The sequence below is a fragment of the Gekko japonicus genome, unplaced genomic scaffold, assembly GCF_001447785.1.
Source record: "Gekko japonicus isolate JY-2015 unplaced genomic scaffold, Gekko_japonicus_V1.1 scaffold1431, whole genome shotgun sequence".
Classification (NCBI taxonomy): domain Eukaryota; kingdom Metazoa; phylum Chordata; class Lepidosauria; order Squamata; family Gekkonidae; genus Gekko; species Gekko japonicus.
Genome location: NW_015172046.1, coordinates 151,232 through 170,782, shown reverse-complemented (window position 1 = coordinate 170,782; position 19,551 = coordinate 151,232). Strand labels below are relative to the sequence as shown.

General features: G+C 47.8%; 1 protein-coding gene across 3 annotated transcripts in view; it reads left to right on the top strand.

The window, feature by feature from the left end:
• FSD2 (fibronectin type III and SPRY domain containing 2) overlaps positions 1-18,886 on the top strand; it is a 34,880-nt gene extending 15,994 nt beyond the window's left edge. The window contains exons 10-13 of one of the 3 annotated variants that reach the window (XM_015420723.1): positions 3,280-3,412; positions 7,925-8,101; positions 15,718-15,821; positions 18,632-18,886. In XM_015420723.1, coding sequence (XP_015276209.1) covers positions 3,280-3,412; positions 7,925-8,101; positions 15,718-15,821; positions 18,632-18,849 — 632 coding nt within the window. In that variant the 3' untranslated portion in view covers positions 18,850-18,886. Of the gene's footprint in view, positions 1-3,279; positions 3,413-7,924; positions 8,102-9,299; positions 9,972-13,652; positions 13,820-15,717; positions 15,822-18,631 lie in introns of those variants that run through there. The other 2 variants (XM_015420726.1, XM_015420724.1) reach the window with 2 other exon arrangements.
• The last annotated feature ends 665 nt before the right edge of the window (positions 18,887-19,551 follow it).

The following is a 19,551-nucleotide window of genomic DNA, read 5'->3' as shown; positions in this document are numbered from 1 at the left end:
GGTGGCGGCTACAAGCATGGACGGCTTCAAAAGGGAATTAGATAAGCATATGGAGCAGAGGTCCATCAGTGGCTATTAGCCACAAGGTATAGATAGGGGCTCTGGGGCAAGTGATGCTCTGTCATCTTGGTGCTTGGGGGAGGGTCAACAGTGGGAGGGCTTCTAATGTCTTGGCCCCACTGGTGGACCTCCTGATGGCACCTGGTATTTCTGGCCACTGTGTGACACAGAGTGTTGGACGGGATGGGCCATTGGCCTGATCCAACATTATGAGCCTCCTGGGGGCCTGGGCGGGCGGGCAGGAGAGGGGAAGGCCAGTGGCCCAGATTCCTGTCAATCACCGTGGGCTCGCCCCTGAAGAGATGGTATTGGGGGAGTCCAGGGCAATGCTCCCTCTAAGCTGTGGAGTCTTGGGGGAAATATTCTACTTTGTGAGCCACTGGTGTTAAAGTTGTGAGCCAGCGATTTGGCTGCTGCATAAATGAGTTTGCTCTGGAGCCCTCCTTCCTGAGCTGAGACAAAAATGTGTGAGCCAGAGGCTAAAAAACCGTGAGCTAGCTCACACTAACTCATCTTAGAGGGGACACTGGTCCAGGGTCAGCCTATCCCCCGACAAGCCCCTATTATGCCAGCCCAGGAAATGCCGAGGAGGAAGGGCCATGAGATTGCTAGCCTGACAGAAGGAGGAGGAGGAGGAGGAGATTGGATTTATTCCCCAACCTTCACCTGGAGTCTCAGAGCAGCTTACAAACTGCTTCCCCTCCCCTCCTCTCCACACAACAGACACCCTGTGAGGTAGGTGGGGCTGAGAGAGCTCTTGACAGAAACTGCTCGTTTTCAAGGACAGCTCTTATCAGAACTACAGCTTGCCCAAGGTCATCCACCAGCTTCGAGTGGAGGAGTGGGAAATCAAGCCTGGTTCTCCCAGTTTAAAGTCCACGCACTTAACCACTACACCAAACTGGCTCTCAGAGAGAGGGAGGTCCAAGGGGGTTGCCCCCCCCAAGACCCTTCCTGAGGCACAGCCAACAGAAAGCAGGACCTGGAGATTACGGCAGCCATGGTGAGGAAGAACTACACACAGGCTAATTTCAAGGCCATCGCAGGACAACGGGCACAGAGGTATGGTTAGGGTTGCCAGACTGGACAAAGGACCTGCCCATTCAGAGGTGGGTAGAGGGAGTCAAAGGGCACAATTTGTGTGTCCAGTGTCAGAGCCATTAGGGCAAAAGAGCAGAGCCTACATGCCTAGGGTTGAAGCAGAGAACTAACGGAAAATGTCCTATTCCTGTAATGTGCACAGCTATTGTCTAGGCTTACAGGTCCTACCAAGCAGTACACCCATACTTAGTAACAGGACTGTACAGATAAAGCTGCCACAGTCTAGACCAGGGGTGTCGAACTCATTTGTTATGAGGGCTGGATCAGACATAAATGAGACCTTGTTGGGCCGGGCCATGTGTGTCATAAAATGTAACTTTATAAAGGACTCATGATCCCTCGTGTGTTGCCACCTTCCTCTGCCACCACTCTGGACTTAGGGTCTCTTGGGAAGGCCCAGATTACCCTCCCAAGCCCAACCAATATGCCCCTTTTAAGCCGAGAAATATAGGCATGATGACCAGGCAGAGAACATTAAACAAATGGTTTATTAATACAGTAATGGGGCAAGGAAAACAAGACAAGGTGCTTAAAATATATAACAGTGTCTAAACGCAAAATAAACAACTCTAACGCGGCTACTATTCAAGGCCCACAGCCTTTTATACCAGGCCTGTACTTGTACTCACTCTGTCTTTCTCTCAGACCAGTCCCCTCAGTTTTAACTCTGTGAGAGGAAAGAATGCCCACAAAGGCTAAGTCACAATCTCATCACACAATCTCTGGACACCGATTGGTTACAACCATCGCTAAGCATTGTGGGGATTGTAGGCTGTGTCTGCTTTCCACTCCCACACAGGTCTCCTGGGCCTAGGTGTCTAGGCCTTGTCTCCCAGTCCTACACAGATCATGACAAGGACACAAACACAAAGGTGTTTTTTTTTTACTTAAAATAAAAACATGCTTAAAACATTAGCTCTGTAAGCTGCAAACCTACTTTTGATTTACTGAGATTCACCACAGAAATCTCATGCTCAGAGTTCTGAGTCTAGGACCCAGGTTAAAACATGAAATGGCTGAGTGATTAAGAGAGTCTGGCAAAGCAAGCTATAATGCGACAGCAGCAGCAGAACTGGAAGCGGGAGATGGCCAGTTCCACAGCGGGCCTGATGGAAGCCCTCCGTGGGGCCTGATCCGGCCCCCGGGCCACATGTTTGGCACTCCTGGTCTAGACAGTGCCATAAGCATAAGGGAAGAACTGAAAGAGTACTGTAACTCAAGCAGATTGGAAACACTGAGGCCGAGAGTCTGTGCCTCAGAAGATAATCACTGATTTTATAGCCAATCACTCAAAACCTATTGCATAACTGCTCTCTCAAGAAAGAAAGCCATGCTGTAGGATACTCTCTGAATCCATGGCCAAGTACTGAAAACCTCTGCAAACCAGCAGGTCTTCTGTCAAGAAATGAACCAAAGCACAGAGCCAGTGAATCTATAGAGAACAACACACATGCAGGCATTCACAGATACACTATATCCTACTTTGAATAGCTTTCTTCTACTCTGATCTCCAGTCACGGCAGAACCACATGCAGAACCATGATCCTTTCTACCCAGCTGCTGGAAGGGAGGGCTAGAACAGGACACCAAAGGCAATGTCTGGTGTACAAAGAAGAGACGGAGACCCTGAAGGGGGCAGCAAGAAGACAGACAGGATAGTGAGGACAGCACGGTCACACTGTTAACTGTCATCCTTTGTCTGTCTCCAGATTGCTACTCTTAGGGCAATTTCCCCCTTCTTCTTGGAAGTGCTTCACTCAGTCTTCCCCTTGCTCTCAGCTAGAGATATAGTTAGGAACCTATCTCTGTCTCTCCTCTTTCCTATCAAGTATATTAGTTCCTAAATAAACCATTATTTACTCTTTAATCAGGCTGTGCACCTGTTGCTGCGTTAATTACTCTGCCAACAAAACCCACATATTGACCACATGGTTCCATGATTCATACGTGTGTCAGAGCTGCAGGAGATGCCGTTCCCATATCTCTGCAGTTGTGTTTGTGTGTGAGAGTGTGTGAGAGAGAGTGTGAGTGAGTGAGAAGTGAGTCATTGTACAAGAATGACTTTGTTTTCAGGGGTTCATCAACCAACACCAGTTAAGTATCCCATTCTGTTAACAGGCACCTACTTTACTCTGAACGAGGAGACGGCCCATCCCTTACTTTCTGTCCTAGAAGATGGTTTTACAATCACTTGCCGCAAAGCTGACAGTCCAAAAAGTGATTTGTCCTTCTGTGAAAACAGTTTTACAAGGTACAGAATTCAGAGCTTGGATGCTTATTTGCATTATCTGCACATAAAATACAATTTTGCTTTCAGGTTTTTTTCAGGGAAAGGGGGAGTCAAGAGAGTAAAACTTGTGATGTAAACCTGATGTGCATTTTATGTACACCCCATTTATCTCACAGGTCTGAAGGGAGGATAAATTGGGAGAGCCCCCCCCCCCATGGATATTGCCTTGAGCCCTTGGTGGAAGAGGGAGGTGATAATCTGCTACCTCACCCCTAACCCTGACTCCTTTCTTGAGCTAACCAGTGCTCACCTTCTCTGCTTACTCATAGTACTTCAGAATGGTACAAGACTAATAATTGTTCTTTTGGAAGGGGCTCATGGGATTTTTTCAATGACAATAAGCAGTTAACAAGAGAGGAAATTGCTACCACTGCCTGTCAGGAGAAACTGGCTTTTATTACCATCTCCTCTGTTATCAAGCTCCATAAGACACGGACATTCTCGTTTCAATTTTGCATGCTTATATACCTCTAGCATTGAATCACATTTCCCGTCCCGTCCCCCCCAGTCTGCAGAGTCCTGAACACAAAAAAAGAGGGGGGAAACGTCATTTGGACGCAAGCAGAGCGCATTGCTCTTAATCCCGTAGCAGTGGGATTTTAAAAATTAGCATAATTACCCCATCCCACCTAGTGACTCTCCGTCATTTTACACACGTCACCGGATTCTAGAGGAGGTGGGTGGGTGTTTCCTTCTCTTCCTTCTCACTTAATTTCCAGAAGTTGCTGCAGTTGCTATAGCAACATGACTTTTACACATAATCTGACCTGCAGAGCCATCTGAATGGTCAGTGACAATCATGGGTTGTGTTGATAGTGGGTTAAAGAATTGGCTCCACTTTTTTAAAAACAAAAAAAACAAAAAAAGGTTGTGTAGTAGAGCAGAGCTAACTAGGAGCAAGCCGCTAATGCCACTGGGACGCTTTCTGGAGAAGGCCCAGAAAACTTGGCTGAACAGGTTAGTCAGATGACTATCATTAGGAGCTTGTCTACGAGACTGTCGGATCAGGTCTCATGAGCCTCCTTGCTGAGGGTCCCTGGCACAGAAGCATGGCTTTGTGGTTGCAACTTGTCTCCTAGAAATATATTTGTGAGTTTATTCATATGCCCACCTGTCATGGGGCGCCCCTTCTTATCATGAGGAGAGGAGGAGAAGGAGAAGGAGAAGATGATGACAACCTGCCTCCCAACCCTGCCTTGGCAGATCCTTCCCATGAGGCCAGGCTCCTGGGGTCTTCCTGAAGGGACCCTGAACCAGCGCTGGTGCCGCATCCTAAGCCAGCAGGGCCCCCTGTCTGTCTGTCTAGAGGCAGCAGCGTAGACCTGCCTGCAGTTGGGCCCACCATGGTCGAAGGGCCATGCCAGCCCTCAGCCAAGGAAATTCTGGAAGAGAGTGAAGAGTCCTCACAGGGCCTGGGCCCCAGTCCTCATGAGCACAGGAGCTGACTCAGCTTGCCCAGTGAAGAACCTAAGGTGGGAATCAGCAGCACCTGCACAGAGACTCCCTCTACATGGGATCAAATTGTCTGCAGTCTTGCAGACACCAGCAGCCTGACCTGCTTTGTATCTACTTTTGCTACCTGACCCTTGGACTGCTTTTGACTCGGCTTTTGGAACACATAACCTGACCCTGGGCTGTGACTGGAAAACCCCTCCTGTCAGACCCTGTGTTTACTTGGACCGCCCTCCCACCTGGTGGCCAGGACACCACCTGAGTGGGAGAAAACAGTGTAGAAACAATGTTATAAAACACAGATAAAAAATGGTAGAGAAATAAACATTAAAGGCAGTCTAAAGTCACCTGCCCCCAAAGTAGGGCTGCCAAGTCCCCCCGGGGGGCGGGGAAACCCCCACCCCAGAGGCCCGTTCCCCACCACCGGCGGATCAGGCCCCGGGGGGAACCCCACCCCGATGTGCGCGTCACCAGGAAGTGACGTTAGGACGCCGAGCACGCTGGGGGCGGGGCCATGACCATCGGAGGGAAAACACTATGGTTTTCCCTCCGATGGTCGTGGCCCCGCCCCCAGTGTGCCCGGCGTCTTAACGTCACTTCCGGGTGACGTGCGCGCGCGCGCTACAGTCGATGCCCGGGAGTCCCCCACTGCGGCAACTGCAACGACTTGGCAACCCTACCCCAAAGCTGTCTGGAACAGCTCTGCCTTGCAGCCTTGCTGGAATCCCAGGGGATAGGAGACCCCCCCCTCTTTTAGGTGGCCATTCCAGAGGCATGAGGTAGCCACATAAAGGCTTCAGCCAAACCTGCCTTGGATAAGTGGAGTACTGACAGTAGATCCTAATGGGAAGAGCAAAGCTGCTACATGGGAACATGCGAGGAGAGGTGGTTGTGGATTCAAATTGCTCACTCCCCCCTTTGCAGAAAGTCAGATGGGAGCTAATTTTTTATGAGCAGTAGAGTACATGCTTAATATTTTTAAACAGCTTCCAGATGCAGTCATAGTTTTCAGGGTCTCATGCAGCAAAGATGAGAACATCCAACTATATTCTAATTCTCATCACTAGCAGTTTCATACAAACAAAGCTCTGACACTGTCAGTGGGAGGTTTTAGGGAAGGATCTGGTGAAAAGCCACCTAACCTGTGATGATGAAAAACAAGATATTAAAGGAAAACTAAATGCAAGAATTACCAGAAATTTTGAGTAATCGCATTACCTTCCTTAAAAAAAAAAAGGGTAGAAAATTAGCTTTCCTAGGGGCTGCTTTCCTTCAAACAGAGACACTGGTCGAATCTGCATTTGTCTTTCCCACCAGTGTCTCAGCCTTCTGACCCCATCTTCAAAAAAACTGTCTACATTTGCTTTCTTTTTCACACTTCAACTGTGCGAGTATACTCTTGCGTGTCTGTATCTGTTTATCGCCCTCTCGTGGTGGCTCCATTGTAATTGCGCCTCTGCACTGCTTTAAATGAATCTTCTCCAAACAACATTCAAACAAGCATAGAGAAAGACAGCGTCACAGAAGCACAAAACTAATTTAAAAATGCAAATGCAGATTCGACCATTCAGTGTAGGCATTACACCAAACCCGGGGTTTAAGGGTGCTTAACTGCGGTGGCTCAAGTGGTTAAGATGCTGAACTGCAGGCTGTGGAAGGTCAGTAGTTCAGCAGTTCAAGACCCAGGTGTTGCATGATGGAGTGAGCTCCCATCTCTAGTTCCAGCTCCTGCCAACCTAGCAGTTCGAAAGCAAGAAATTGCAAGTAGATAAATAGGTACCACTTCGGTGTGAAGGTAACAGCGTTCCGTGCGCCTGGGTGTTTAGTCATGCCGGCCACATGACTACGGAAACGTCTTCGGACAGCGCTGGCTCTTCGGCTTTGAAACAAAGATGAGCACCGCAACCCTACAGTGGGATTCGACTGGCTTTCGGGCAAGGGAACCTTTACCTTTAACTGTGGTTTAGTGCAGGGATCCCAAATCTGTGGGCCCTTTAGGAATTTTAAGAACAGTTAGTAGGCGTCACTACAAAATGGCTGCCATGTCAGGCTGCAACCAATGAAACAAGGGCTGTCAGGGGAGCCAAAGCTAATCACAAAAGGCTGGGAGGTTCCAAGTCCTATGAGGAAGGCACCTTTTTTAGAGTCGATACCTCCGAGGCTCTTCTGAAAAGTCTCCTGTTCCAGTGATGGGGACAAAAGCGAGGACTGGCTCTTTACTTTGGGAAAGAAGCAAGCTGGCACCCGCAAACACACTGGCCATAGTGCCCACAGGATCACTGCTTTAAGCCGATGTCTGAACTGAACTAGGCTATACATATGAGAGCAACTGGGTGGATGGGGACAAGGTGGTCAGTCTAGATTACTCAACCTTCCCTAGTTCCTAAGGCAGAACAGATGCTCCATCTTAGGAGAGGATACATATTTTGTTAGGAAGTGAATACATTTCAGTTCTCATTACTTTGAAAAACAGAATAGCCTGCTAGAAAGGGGGGGGGGGAGTTTACATCTAGGAGACAGAGCGCAGAACAAAGCATGCACTGAAAGATTCACTCCATCAAATTCATCGTGATGGTATAAGAACAGGATCACCTTCACTCGCAGCCTTAGCTTTCTTTTGTACTTCACATAAACATCCAGTAATTCTGCACAAGCTGCCAGAACCTTGGGCATTATTGCTGCAAAGAGCCTGAACCCTCTTATGCTAGGGGACAAGAAAGGGAAACACTGAACTCAGAAAGTGCTAATTGGAAAGGACACAGCCTCTCTCTGAAGCTCATGTAATTTTTTTCTTTAAAAAGTAATACAGAAAGCTGAAATCCTCCCCATGCTTACTGAGGAGAAAGTCCCCTTGACCAAATTTGGACTCTCTTCTGAGTAAGCACGTTCAAGATAACCATAAGTAGACAGGAAATGGTCCTGGTAAGATCTACTGGGACCATCAGAGAAGTCAGGAGCCTAAACCAACAGCAAACACAATTTGTTTGACCAGAACAGCACATTTCTGTATTCTTCTGCCAGATCCATTGCCATACTGGGAAAGTCAATACCATTCCACGGGAAACATTATTGGGAGGTGGATGTTAATGACAGCATCGAATACCGTATCGGTGTGGCTTTTGAAAACGTGTCCAGAGACAGCTACTTGGGGACAAGCCACTCATGCTGGTGCATGAGACATACCGTCACTCCTTCCAGGTAAGAACTCTTCCAGGTCCTCTTGACATGATAGCACAGAAATGCATGGGCTAGGAGGCCAGGAGGAGGAGGAGGAGAAAGGAGAGTGGGTAGACCCAAGGGCAAACCTGGGTTTGCTTCAGGGTTCCCAGCTCTGGGTTAGGAAATTCCTGGAGATTTGGGGGTGGAGCCTGGGAGGAGACGGTCTGAGGGGGGGAGGGATGGGACCCCAGCGGGGTGTGATGCCATGGAGCTCACCCTCGAAAGCAGACCTTTTCTCCGGGGGGATCTGGACTCTAGTCTGGAGATCAGTTGCAATTCTAGGAGATCTCCAGCCCCCACTCGGAGACTGGCAGCCCTAAAATACAATCGCAGCAATACTATATCTTTATAAATATATAAATAAATATATATATTTATAAATATATAAATAAATTTGTTCCATGTTAACTGATGTTTCCTACATTTTATGTTGGGAGGGAGAAAGTACTGTGGGGTTACTCTGCAAGTTGAGTTCTGGACACTCCAGTAAGTTTAGAGGTGGGTCTTGCCTTAAGCAGCTTGAGAACCCCTGGCACAGAGCCTCCTTCCAGGGATTCCCGCATTGTGTGCAGAAGGGCTATTTGGTGTGGCAGGAGCATCCAGACGTTCCGTTCCCCGCCCCACTAGTCTGCCATGCTGATTATACAGCCCAGTGACAGATATGTCCACGTGACTCTCCTACTCACCAGTTTTATCTCCGAGGACCAATTTATACGTGTTTGTTCCATGCTGTTAGCCACAAAGGATGCAATCTGCAACAGGCGGCCCATGGGGAGGGGGACGTTGTACTCCCTTCTCCAAGGAAGTGAGGTGCTATTTTTTACCAGAAATCCATCCAGAGGAGAATGGCTTTATTACTTAGGAAGTTTCTGTCTTGTCTTTCTCCTAAAAGCACTCCACTTCACCCATGCAGGTTTGTTGCTTCAGACTGCAGCCTCTGTGGCTGATATATATGTGCGTGTGTGGCTGATTCTATATATAAAGTTGTTGGGGACAAGCTGTACAAGACTGAACATCACATGTAACTTGGCCTTAAAGTCATGTCTGTCTGTATCCTTGCCAAAGAAGCAGAGTAAAGCTGTTAGCCTTTTGGAAGAGGTGGACGTGCCCACTGGGATGGTCAGCCAACTCCAGTCCATGACAGATTTCTAACTATATCAGCTTTTCCATTGCACAGACACATCTACGAATTTCTGAACAACGGGATGACACCCGACATCAGGATAACAGTCCCTCCCAGGAAGGTGGGCCTCCTGTTGGACTATGACGATGGGACACTGTCGTTTTTCAACACAGATCTCATGCAACACCTGTACACCTTCCACAGCCACTTCCAGGATTTTGTGTGTCCTTGCTTTGCTGTAGAGGAACCCGGGACACTCAGAATTCGAAACAGCCTTGCCATGCCCACCCATATTTTTCTATGATTATGGCTAGCAATTCCACACGGCCTCTTTATGCAAAAAAGAAAAACTCTCCGTAGCAACCAAGTTCTTTTCTTTTCAACAGAGTCTACTTGGTGTATAGATGAGACTCCAGTCCCAGCCTACATTGTTAGCATCGTCACTATGGCTGTATTGAGATGCCATGTCAAGTGCGATTCCCGCACAAACCCAGCTTGCTGCCTCGCTGGCTTGCTGATCATCAGCCTCCACCTCCCCACTCTGGGGCGCCAGGATGAAGAAGTCCTGGTTTAAAATTAAGTCCCATTAGCCCATCGCCGTACAAACACAGGCATGCGGCTTAACTAGAGGTTGTTCCCCTGCCTCACAAAACTCAAATTCTAGGACTGGACTGAACAAATAAATACCTTTTCTGGGCTCAGTTTCCACATCATCATTGGACTGGGAAACATTTTTTGGGGGGTAAGGAATCTGTTCTTGAATCCCTATATTTCACTGTTAGAGTAGAGCAGCTGTCTTGGAGTCTACAGAAGTTCATAGCCAGGGGTCATTTCCTGCAGGAGCGCACAGGAGCGGAGCTCCGGCAGTAAAGAGCCCAGGGGGCGGGCACATGCAACAAGTCCCACCCCCTGCAGCCCTCAGTCAGAGCAAGAAGCAGCCAGGTAAGCTGCAGAGCCCCCCGGTCCAGAACAGTCCAGTGGCACCTTTAAGACCAAGTTTTATTCAGGTACAAGCTCTCCCTCCTCTGTGAGGGCAGATCTGCACGTTCCCCCCCCCCCAATAGCTAGCAATCCAAAACAGTCTAGTGGAGCCTGAGAGGCGGGTGTTGCCTTCTGACACACTTCCGGTGATGTCAGGGTGTGTGGCATATGCAAATGAGTTATGCTAATGGATTATGCTAATGAGCTCCTGCACCTCTTTCTCTACAAAATGACACCTGTTCATAGCTTCTAGTGACCTCCCCCCGAGTCTTTTCCTCTCACGTTCCACTTGGTTTACAAACATGATTGAGCACTTTTAGGTTGCAAAACCAAATGGGGATTTGAGAACAACAGGGCTAAATGGCCCATATGGTGGGGATTCAAACTAAAAATCTATGAAGAATAGACTGCCCACTAATATGCCATATAAAACACAAGCCATTGGGTATTAACAGATTTTATCTTTCTGCTTAGCAGACTTGTTGCCGGTTTGGTAAATCAGCAGTTCAAGGCTTATTACTTGCTTATAAATATTTATAAAGCAAAGGAAGACACCTGGATTTTCTGAAAAAAAGCCCATTCTTTATACATTCCTTGACAATTAACATCCATGTTTATTATAGTCTGTTCATCGAGCACAGGTGCCTCAGCAATTTTAAGTGGGGACTATTCATAAAGTATATCACAGTTCCAAAAATACCATAGAATCATAGAATGTTAGAGTTGGAAGGGATCTTGAGGGTCATCTAGTCCAACCCCCTGCACTCTGCAGGAGCGTAGCTGAAAGATAGCCCTAGAACATACCCAAAAGATGGTCGTCCAGCCTCCGCTTGAAAACGCCTAATGAAGGAGCATCCACCACCTCCCGAGGAAGTCTGTTCCACTGCTCAACCACTCTTACAGTTAGGAAGTTTCTCCTGATATTTAGCTGGTAAAGACTCCCTTGTAATTTCCACCCATTAGATCTAGTCTTGCAATCCAGAGCAAGAGAGAATGATCCACTCCATCTTCTACATGTTCCCTCTAAGCCTTCTATTTCCCAGGCTAAACATACCTAACTCTTTCAGCCTTTCCTCATAAGACTTGAATTCCAACCCTCTCACCATCCTGGTTGCCCTCTTCTGGACACGCTCGAGCTTGTCAACATCCTTCCTAAAATGTGGTGCCCAAAACTAGACACAGTACTCCAGGTGAGGCCTGACCATAGCAGAATAGAGCGGAACTACCACCTCCCGTGATCTGGACACGATGCTTCTGTTAATGCATCCGAAGATTGCATTCGCTTTCTTCGCAGTCACATCGCACTGCAGGCTCATGTTTAGCTTGTGATCAACCAGAACACCTAGATCCCTTTCACATGTGCTGCTGTCAAGCCAAATCCCTCCTATTCTATAGCTGTGCATTTGATTTTTTGTACCTAAGTGTAAGACTTTGCACTTATCTCTATTGAAATTCATTTTATTTGTCTCGGCCCACTGTTCCAGCCTCTCTAGATCATATGGTGTGGTGGTTAGTGTCAGACTAGGGTCTGGGAGGCCCAGGTTCAAATCCCTGCTCTACCACAGAAGCTTGCTGGGTGGCCTTTGGCCAGTCACACTCGCTCTCAGCCCTAATGTACCTTGAGGATAACATGGAGGATGTTGTAAGCCACTTTGGGTCCTCGTTGGTGAGAAAAGTGAGGTACAAATGAAGTAAAATTAAAATAAATAAAAAATTAAACCTACTCCTCACCTACCCCACCCACCCACCCACTTGATAAACAACGGATTTTATAAAGTGCCCCAGACCAAGCCAGAAGGTTACGTACAGTTCTTTGGTGACTATACATGTAGGTTCTAGATGTTTACCCTGCCTCTGATTTTATTACATCTCCTGTAGGTTTTAATTAATTAATTGTATTTTACCAATCCTGTCATGTTTATAACTGTTGGACACCCGAAGACCGCCTAGAAGTAGGAGCCGAGAACAGCAAGCCCTGTCACCTGGGTGCCAGTAGGCAGCCCCGTCCCTTGTGTAATATGTGGCCTTAGTTAGGAAAAATTGGAAATTGGAACCTGTATGTAAACAGCTCAGAGACTCTTCGGGGTTAGACACTTGGGGGGGGGGGACGCCACGTGGCAAGGAGAAGATGCCGCTGGGCCCGGGAGGGAGAGAGAGAGATTTCCAAAGAATCACGGCTTTATTCTCCAGCTCCCCGGGTCTAGGGGAGGGGGAGGGAGTTGAAGGCATTCCCCCCCCACACACACACACACTTAAAAATATACACACGCAAGAGATCTACCCCAGAGAGAGAGAGAGAGAGAGAGAGAGAGCAGAAGAAGCAACCATTTGGGGAAGGAAGCACACAAGCAGTCAGCATAACTGATAAAAAATCTGTAACCGTCAGCAGGATTGATTGAGGGTCATGTGGTCATAGATAAACACACCATCCCCCTATTTTTTGCCTATTTGATTGGCACTAGGAGTCCCCCCCCCCCGTCACTGTAAGCATCAAAAGATTTTCCAACAAACTTTGCTGTGTGGATTTGCACCTCATTACAATTGGAACCCCACAAAGTCAAATCCACCACCAGCTCAAGGGATAAGGGAAATGCCAGAAAGTTCAAGAAGGTGTAGCTCATATCTTTCTAAATTTAAAGAACTGAGACCATTGGAAACCACTAGAGGGCAGTAGTTAGAGTTCCATGAAAAATAAGCATCTCTGTTGCGACAATTTGTGTAATCCAAATCATAATAAAAACTGCCAGGCCTCAAAAAATCCCCCCAAACGGGATTTCGGAGGCTCAGAATACACATGAGGCTCAGTCATGTCATTCATGCTCCCAACAGTTTGTTTTGTGAAAGTAAACCTTCATTCCACACTGTGATGAAGAGTGGGAAGAAACACAGAGGTCCGCCAGAGCTTGAAGGCAACATCTGCCCTCCACATTTTGTCTTCAGCTCCTGGTATTCGCGGGTATACCGCCTCTGAACACAGAGGTTCTGTTTTACAATAGCTAGCTGCCATCCATCCATTTTTGTACCCCTTTCAGAAAGCTATCTAAGTTCAGTGGCTGTCACCAGACTTTGTGGTAAGGAATTCCATAAGCTAATTGGGCACTGAGCCCAGGTACGCTTCTTAGGCCAACCTTAGCCCGCTCTAGTATTATGAGACTGGGGAAACAACAACGTTTCTATCTCCACCTCACTCATAATTTCATAAGTCTCTATCATGTTCTCCTCTTACACGAAACACTAACCCTTAAAATGAATTTCTCAGATTTAGCATACTAACTAATAATGAGTAAAAAAAAATACAAAGAGCAATTTAAAAAATAATTGCAGTCGGTTCATACTTCTGGGACAAAAAGTAAAAACTGTAGGCAATCCAAGTACAGCCTGACCACATCTCTTGATCAGACCTTGTTCTTTTTACCTTTCATGTAGGAGGACCGTATCAGCAGAGCCAACTCCCTTCACCAGTTCTACTTTCTTATTCCTCCAAATCCAGTGTTTCTAAGACATTACAAGGAAGTCTGGGGACTAGAACCCACACCCTTGCACTCCACAGTCTAGCACCTTAACCACAAGGCCAGCAACAAGACACCCTTTAAGCTCTTTCCTCTTTCTAACAATGAAGGGCGTGTCTACACTGCGAACAAACTGCTTTACCAGACTCTCCTCTGCACAAGGAACGGCAGCTTGAGGAAAGGGGGGGGGGGGACCATCAGCACCTTACCAAACTGCAGTTCCATGGTTATTTGTGAACCGTTGAAGAAAGTGTGATAAAAATAAAATACCTTTGTAGTGCAGTTGCTGAAACAGTTTCCCTTAGTTGATGAAAGTCTACTGATGGGCCATCAATTGGCTTCTTACACCTGCAAGGGTTCATCACCAAATAACAAACTCTAGAAAGATCCCAGCAAGGCTGATTTCAGGGTTCTGGGCAAGAGCCTTCCTGCAAGGCCCCCCCCCCTCCATGCATGTCATTCAAGCGTAGACACATGCCATTAGCCCTGTCATTGCTGGCAAGGCACCGGGAGCATGAAAGACTTGCTGTCTGCTTCTCCCAGCATGACAGGCACAGCGCGCTGATCCAGGGGCTTCTGTGACATTGCAGTGGCCTCTGGGGCTGTCACCTGTTCCCAGGGTTACCAACCTCCAGGTGGGACCTGGAGTAAATCTAGAATTACAACTGATCTCCGGACTGCAGGGACCCTGGAGGGAATGTCAGGTTGGGAAACTCCTGGAGATTTGGGGGCATGGTCTGCGGAAGGCGGGGCTTGGGGAGGGACCTCAGCAAGGATGTGATGCCAGAGAATCTACCCTCCAGTGCTCCCATCTTCTCCCTGGGAACTGATCTCTGCAACCTGAAAGTCAGCTGTAATTCGGGCAGATCTCCGCGACCCCCTCCCCAGAGGCTGGCAACCCCAGTCAGCTACAGAGAGCAGAATCACATATCGTATCACAACTTTGTTGAGCTCCCCTCCCCAAACTCTGCCCCCAAATCACCAGGAATTTCCCAAGCTGGAGCAGGCAATGGCAACCTGTTCCTAATGGAAGCAGATCAGACAGCTAATGGTTGAAAGCGGTCATAGTCTTTCCAGGGACACCACCACACGGACCCTTGACTCTGCTTCAGGGCCCCAGGACCCAGTCCCTACCATCTTACACTCACACGCGGGGCACAGCCTCGCCTTAAGACCCCAAGAGAGCCATGGCCAGACAATACACAGCTAAAGAGATCACTGGTCTGATGGAATAAAGTCAGCTATTTCTGCTTCCCACCGTTAAGTGCAGCCCCCTCCCTGCTAAGACTCAAGGCAGATTTCAGAGTTGTAAAAATGATGCAGAAAAGAACATTATAATACGCAGATGATCAATGCAATAAAACTGGATTGCATAATTAAAAAGCAATGAAAGAAAAGCAATATACTTCCATTAAACTGGATTTCACAATGAGAGAACAATGGATCCAATAAACTGGATTTCACAATGAGAGAACAATTAAATAAAAAACCATAGAGTATATGGAATCAATAATGCAGCATTAAGGGGGAGGGGGAAAAAACTGCCTACAGTTTTCACAGCCAATTAAAACTGGAACGCTGTTGTTGGTGGAAAGTGCCATCAAGTCTCAGCTGGCATATGGCGACCCCATAAAGTCTTCAGGGCAAGAGGCATTCAGAGGTGGCTGGGCCTTGCCTGTCTCTCCATGGGAAGCCTCCACTTCCTTGGTGGTCTCCCACCCAAGCACTCACCAGGGCCGACCTTGCTTAGCTTCCAAGATCTGCAGAGATTGGGCTAGATTGATGAGCCTATTTGTATTACATAAATGCCCTTTCTATAGAATTCTGTTCTTCTGCGCTGCTATTTCCTTTATAGGAATACCCTTTTGAACAGTTCTGATTCACAAACCCCATCAAGTCACAAAGACTTCTTCAAGTTTCCTTCCCTATCTGAGGTCCTAAATATCTATTCTCTTCTGGTGCCCATATTTGCTTTTCTTTAGTGGTGATACAAGGATCCATCTACCCCCATCTGCACCTGGCCTGCATTCAAGCCAGCCCACCATGGAACAACCTTTGAAGAAGAGATGCCATTGCAAGTTAACCCGTAAGCACCAATTCATAGATTTGCTTGGTGGTGGTGAAAGGTGGTGTCAAGCTGCATCTGACTTATGGCGTGAGTCTTACCCCAGAAGGTTTTCAAGGCAAGAAGCAAATGCAGGTGCTTTGCCCTTGCCTGCCTCTGGGTGCGTTCAGATGGGGGCTTTACAACGGAATCTGTGCCGGTTGCAATCGTTGTACTTACTGGCGTTCAGACAGCGAACATCTGTCTTCCCTCCCTAACCGTTGTAAAGCCCTTTAAACCGTTGCACTCTGCCACTAGGTCCCCAAGTGGTGGTATCCTGAGTGCAACGGTTGCATTCGCTTAACCCCACCGTCTGATCACTCTCCACCGGTGTCTAGCCACTTCTGTTCGGAAGCCTGAGGCTTCCGATTTTCCCCCGCCATTTTTTTTTAACTAAGCAATGTGCGCTTGGGCGAAACTTCGCCCTGAGTGTTTGTTTGTTTGTTTTTTTTAAAAAAAAGCTCTTAGTGTAGCGTTTTGGAGGAGTCTGGGACTTCAGGGAGGCCAGTTTGGTCTTTAAACTTTAAAGGTAAGTCCTTACCTTTAAAGTTTAAATGTAATATGGGGTGTTTTGAGCATGCGCAAAGATCGCCATTCTGTGAATGGCTGCCTATGCGCATGCTCAAACTGAGTTTAAAAAAAAAAAGCCGATGCCCGCAGCGTGTGAGCGGGCATACAGCAATGGGATCCGCAAAATGGAGGTGAGTATGATCGCGTTTCAGCCGGCATAAACTGCACCGGTTCCAACCGGTACAGTTTATGCCAGCTGAAACGCCGGCTTCCTTGGTGGACTCCCTTCCAAGCACTAACCAGGGTCAAGCCTGCTTAGTTTCCAAGATCAAATAAGACTGGGATAGCCTGGGCCATCCAGGACAGGGCACAGGTTCACTTACCATGCCAAAATGAAAGCTTCTCCTATCAAAGATTATGGAAGGGATTCTCCAAGGGGTCCTGCAGGCCCAGGAACAGCCAAAGTCTGTGTCTAAAGCCAATATGGGCAAGGGGACCATACAGCCGTTCCAGGCCACTCTCTCTCTTAACCTTGGTAGCAAATCGCACAGTCAAGCAGAGGCCTTGTTAACACACAAGAGGGAGCTATTGGCTGACAAGCTGTCTTAGAGAGGTAAATAATACAGTAGTAATTCTAAATCCAAGCAGATGAAATTAGAGGGAAGGGAGGTTGTACGCTTCTTACTTGACTTTAGGATGTCCTTTTAAAAAATCAGTTTCATAAAATACAGCAGTTTTTGTGGGGGGTTTTGCTGGCACAAAGAGGGGCAGAAAGTAACAAAAGTTTTAAATTGTGGCAGCACCACCACCACCCATATTTCGCTAGTTAGGTGGATAGGGAACTGGTTGGAGAACCACACTCAAAGGGTAATTGTCCATGGCATTTCATCTGAATGGAGGGAGGTGTCCAATGGAGTTCCATAGGGCTTGGTTCTGGGCCTGGTACTTTTCCATATTTTTAATCTGGATGAGGGTGTGGAGGGGCTACTCATTAAATTTGCAGATGACACTAAACTGGGAACAGCAGTGAACACACCAGAAGATAGACATAGAATTCAACAAGATCTGAACATGCTGGAAAAGAGGGTGGATGTGAACAAGATGCAATTTAACAAGGATAAGTGCCAAGTTCTACATCTGGGTAACAAAAATTAGGAACGTGCATACTGGATGGGGGATACACATCTGAGTAGCAGTGTGCGTGAACAAGATCTTGGGGTAAGGGTGGACCAAAAGTTAAGCATGAGCAGCCAGTGTGATGCGGTGACAAAAAAGGCTAATACAGTCTTGGGCTGTATCAACAAAGGTATACCATCCACATCATAAGATGTCATAGTCCTGCTGTACACGGCATTGGTCAGGCCACACCTGGAGTATTGTGAGCAGTTCTGAAGGCCTCACTTCAAAAAGGATGCGGACAGAATGGAGCGTGTGCAGAGGAGAGCAACGAGGATGATGGGGGGGGGGCGAGGGACTTGGGAATGTTTAGTCTGGAGAAGAGGAGCTTGACGGGGGGACATGATTGCTCTCTTTAAGTATTTGAAGGGCTGTCACTTAGAGGAGGGCAGGGAGCTGTTCCTTTTGGCAGCAGAGGACAGGACTCCCAATAATGGGTTTAAATTAAGGGTGGGAAGGATATTAGGAAAAACCTTTTTACAGTAACAGTTGTGCCACAGTGGCATCAGCTGCCTAGGGAGGTGGTGAGCTCCCCCTCACTGGCAGTTCTTAAGCAGCAGCTGGACGAACACTTGTCAGGGAAGCTCTAGGCTGATCCTGCACTGAGCAGGGGGTTGGACTAGATGGCCTGTATGGTCCCTCCCAACCAAGGCTCCCTCTAAGCTGTGGAGTCTTGTGAGCAAAAATTCTACTTTGTGAGCTACTGGCATTAAACTTGTGAGCAAGCGATTTGGCTACTGCATAAATTAGTTTGCTCTGGAGCCATCCTACCTGAGCGGAGACAAAAATGTGAGAGCTGGCGGCTAAAAAACTTTGAGCTAGCTCACACTTCCTCAGCTTAGAGGGAACACTGCTGCCAACTCTGTGATTCTATGATTCTACCTAGTTGCAGGAAAGACAGAAATACCTGTGGGTCTAGCAAAATACAGTCTTGGGAGCGTGTTTGCGGCAAAGGTGGTGCTTCCCTTCCCCACACGATTCCCCAAAGGCCCCGGAAGGCACATTAGGCTCAGAGGGTGGGCACAGCTGGCCCAAAGCAGCTTAAGTACTAGGCAAAGATTTGAACCCAGCTCCTAGCCTGACACTCTAACGACTTCTGCCTCTAGGCAACAACCACCAGACTACAACAAGAAGGCTGACCAGAATGAAGATCCCAGAAGTAGAGCACAGACCAGCCAGTTACATCAATCCTTTGTCAGCGCCGAGAAGCCACCATTTTGGATATATGGTGTGTTGGATGCCAGAAAAGGAGGAGAGAGGGCTTTCTGCTCCAACCCCCACAAAAACAGCTGCAAACATATGGGGTGGGACCTTCCATCACTAGACGTTGCTTTTCTCTAAGGATCCCCTACAATCTTGAGTACCTGGAATTTCACAAACGGGCACAAAGCTGAGGTTCCAATCGAGACCCCTCTAGCTTTGCCAATTAAGGACATATAGTGTTCTTCCTCACTATCAAAGGGACTATTTTTAAGAGGTCCTGACCTGGATAGTCCAAGCTAGCCTGATCTCATCAGATCTTGGAAGCTAAGCAGGGTCAGCCCTAGCTAGTATTTGGCTGGGAGACTCCCAAAGAAGTCCAGGGTCACGACACAGAGGCAGGCCATGGCAATCCACCTCTGAACGTCTCCTGCCTTGATAACCCTACAGGGCTGCCGTAAGTCAGCTGTGACTTGACGGCAGCTTCCACAACCACCCTTTTTAAGAGGTGGGCTTTTCCAAAGTGTGGAGGAATCCACTTCATCAGGAGAAGGGAGGTGTGCAAAGGACCACTCGGATACACAGGCGAGTGACACTGACCTGTGAGTGCTCCCGCTTCCCTGCTGCCCGTCCTTTTACCCACAGATCCTCCATTATACGACTTCAAGGGCCACTGATGTGCTCACGCCATTCACTGGACTTTTGCACCCTGATCCTGCCGGGCAAGAGCCTTTTTTTTGGAAATGCCCAGTTGCTTGCGTGGAGGAAAAGGTCACAGGCCTCCCATTCCCACGTGGAGGAGCCCATCAGAGACGACTCGATATCA